General features: G+C 51.5%; 1 protein-coding gene across 1 annotated transcript in view; it reads right to left on the bottom strand.

Moving 5' to 3' along the window:
• Window position 1: 1 nt before the first annotated feature.
• The window catches only part of SPRY3 (sprouty homolog 3 (Drosophila)), a gene marked incomplete at its 3' end in the record, with an annotated part of 6,425 nt that continues 5,577 nt past the window's right edge, over window positions 2-849 (bottom strand). The window contains exon 2 of the mRNA XM_010851824.1: window positions 2-710. Coding sequence (XP_010850126.1) covers window positions 2-607 — 606 coding nt within the window. The remainder of the gene's footprint in view (window positions 711-849) is intronic.

Consider the following 849-nt stretch of genomic DNA (forward strand, 5'->3'; position numbering starts at 1 on the left):
CATCGTCAGTGGAACAGTGGTAGAAGAGGCCCTTAACACAGCAGAGACAAGTGCCATAATCTAAGAGGCTCTCAGCAGAGCAAAGGCAACGCTGGTTGCATAGCCAGCAAGCGGGGAGAGGGCGAGCTGCTGTACAGAGGACACACTTGCAGCGCCCACACTCCTCACAGATGAAGAGGTGCTCACTGGGGTGCATGGCAGAGTGCTCAGCTTCTCCTTTCAGAGCACCGTCAGCCTTTGGGTGGGCTCCGGTTCCAGGCTGGGTTCGGATGATGGACTGGCCTGAAGGTGAGGGCGTGATGCTGGCCAAGAGCCTTTGATCAGAGGCAGTGGTACTATGGGACATTGAGCTGGCAATGCTAGACTGGCTCAAATGCTGAGGCAAGGGCTGCAACTGATGGCACTGGCTGAGACTGCGGGGCAGAGCAGTGGGCATGGTAGCCAGGGACCAATCAGATTTGTGGGTTTGCACGATAAGGGAAGGACTGGAGAGGGCCTGTTTACAGGGAACTGGAGGACGGTCCACATAATCATTGCTAGCGTGAGTAGAGCGCAGCTGTTCAATGGGCAGAATTTGTTGGAAATCATCTGTCACTGCAGCATCCATTTTGCCTCGATTCTTGAGTTGTGAGTGGTTTTGGGTCAGGCTGGCACTTATGGTGATAAAGAGCCCTTATAGTTACATGGGTCTTAGGGCACATCAGAAAATCCTAGGAGAGAAAGAATAAAAACAATAAATAAGAACACATAGGCATGAGTACCTTGCAGGAAACCAACAAAGCTCAAGCCCCTGTCCCCAGCACTACCTTAAATCACTTTAGTCTTCATGTTACTCCCTGATTCTGTAAT

Source organism: Bison bison, unplaced genomic scaffold, assembly GCF_000754665.1.
Source record: "Bison bison bison isolate TAMUID 2011002044 unplaced genomic scaffold, Bison_UMD1.0 scf7180017851908, whole genome shotgun sequence".
NCBI lineage: Eukaryota > Metazoa > Chordata > Mammalia > Artiodactyla > Bovidae > Bison > Bison bison.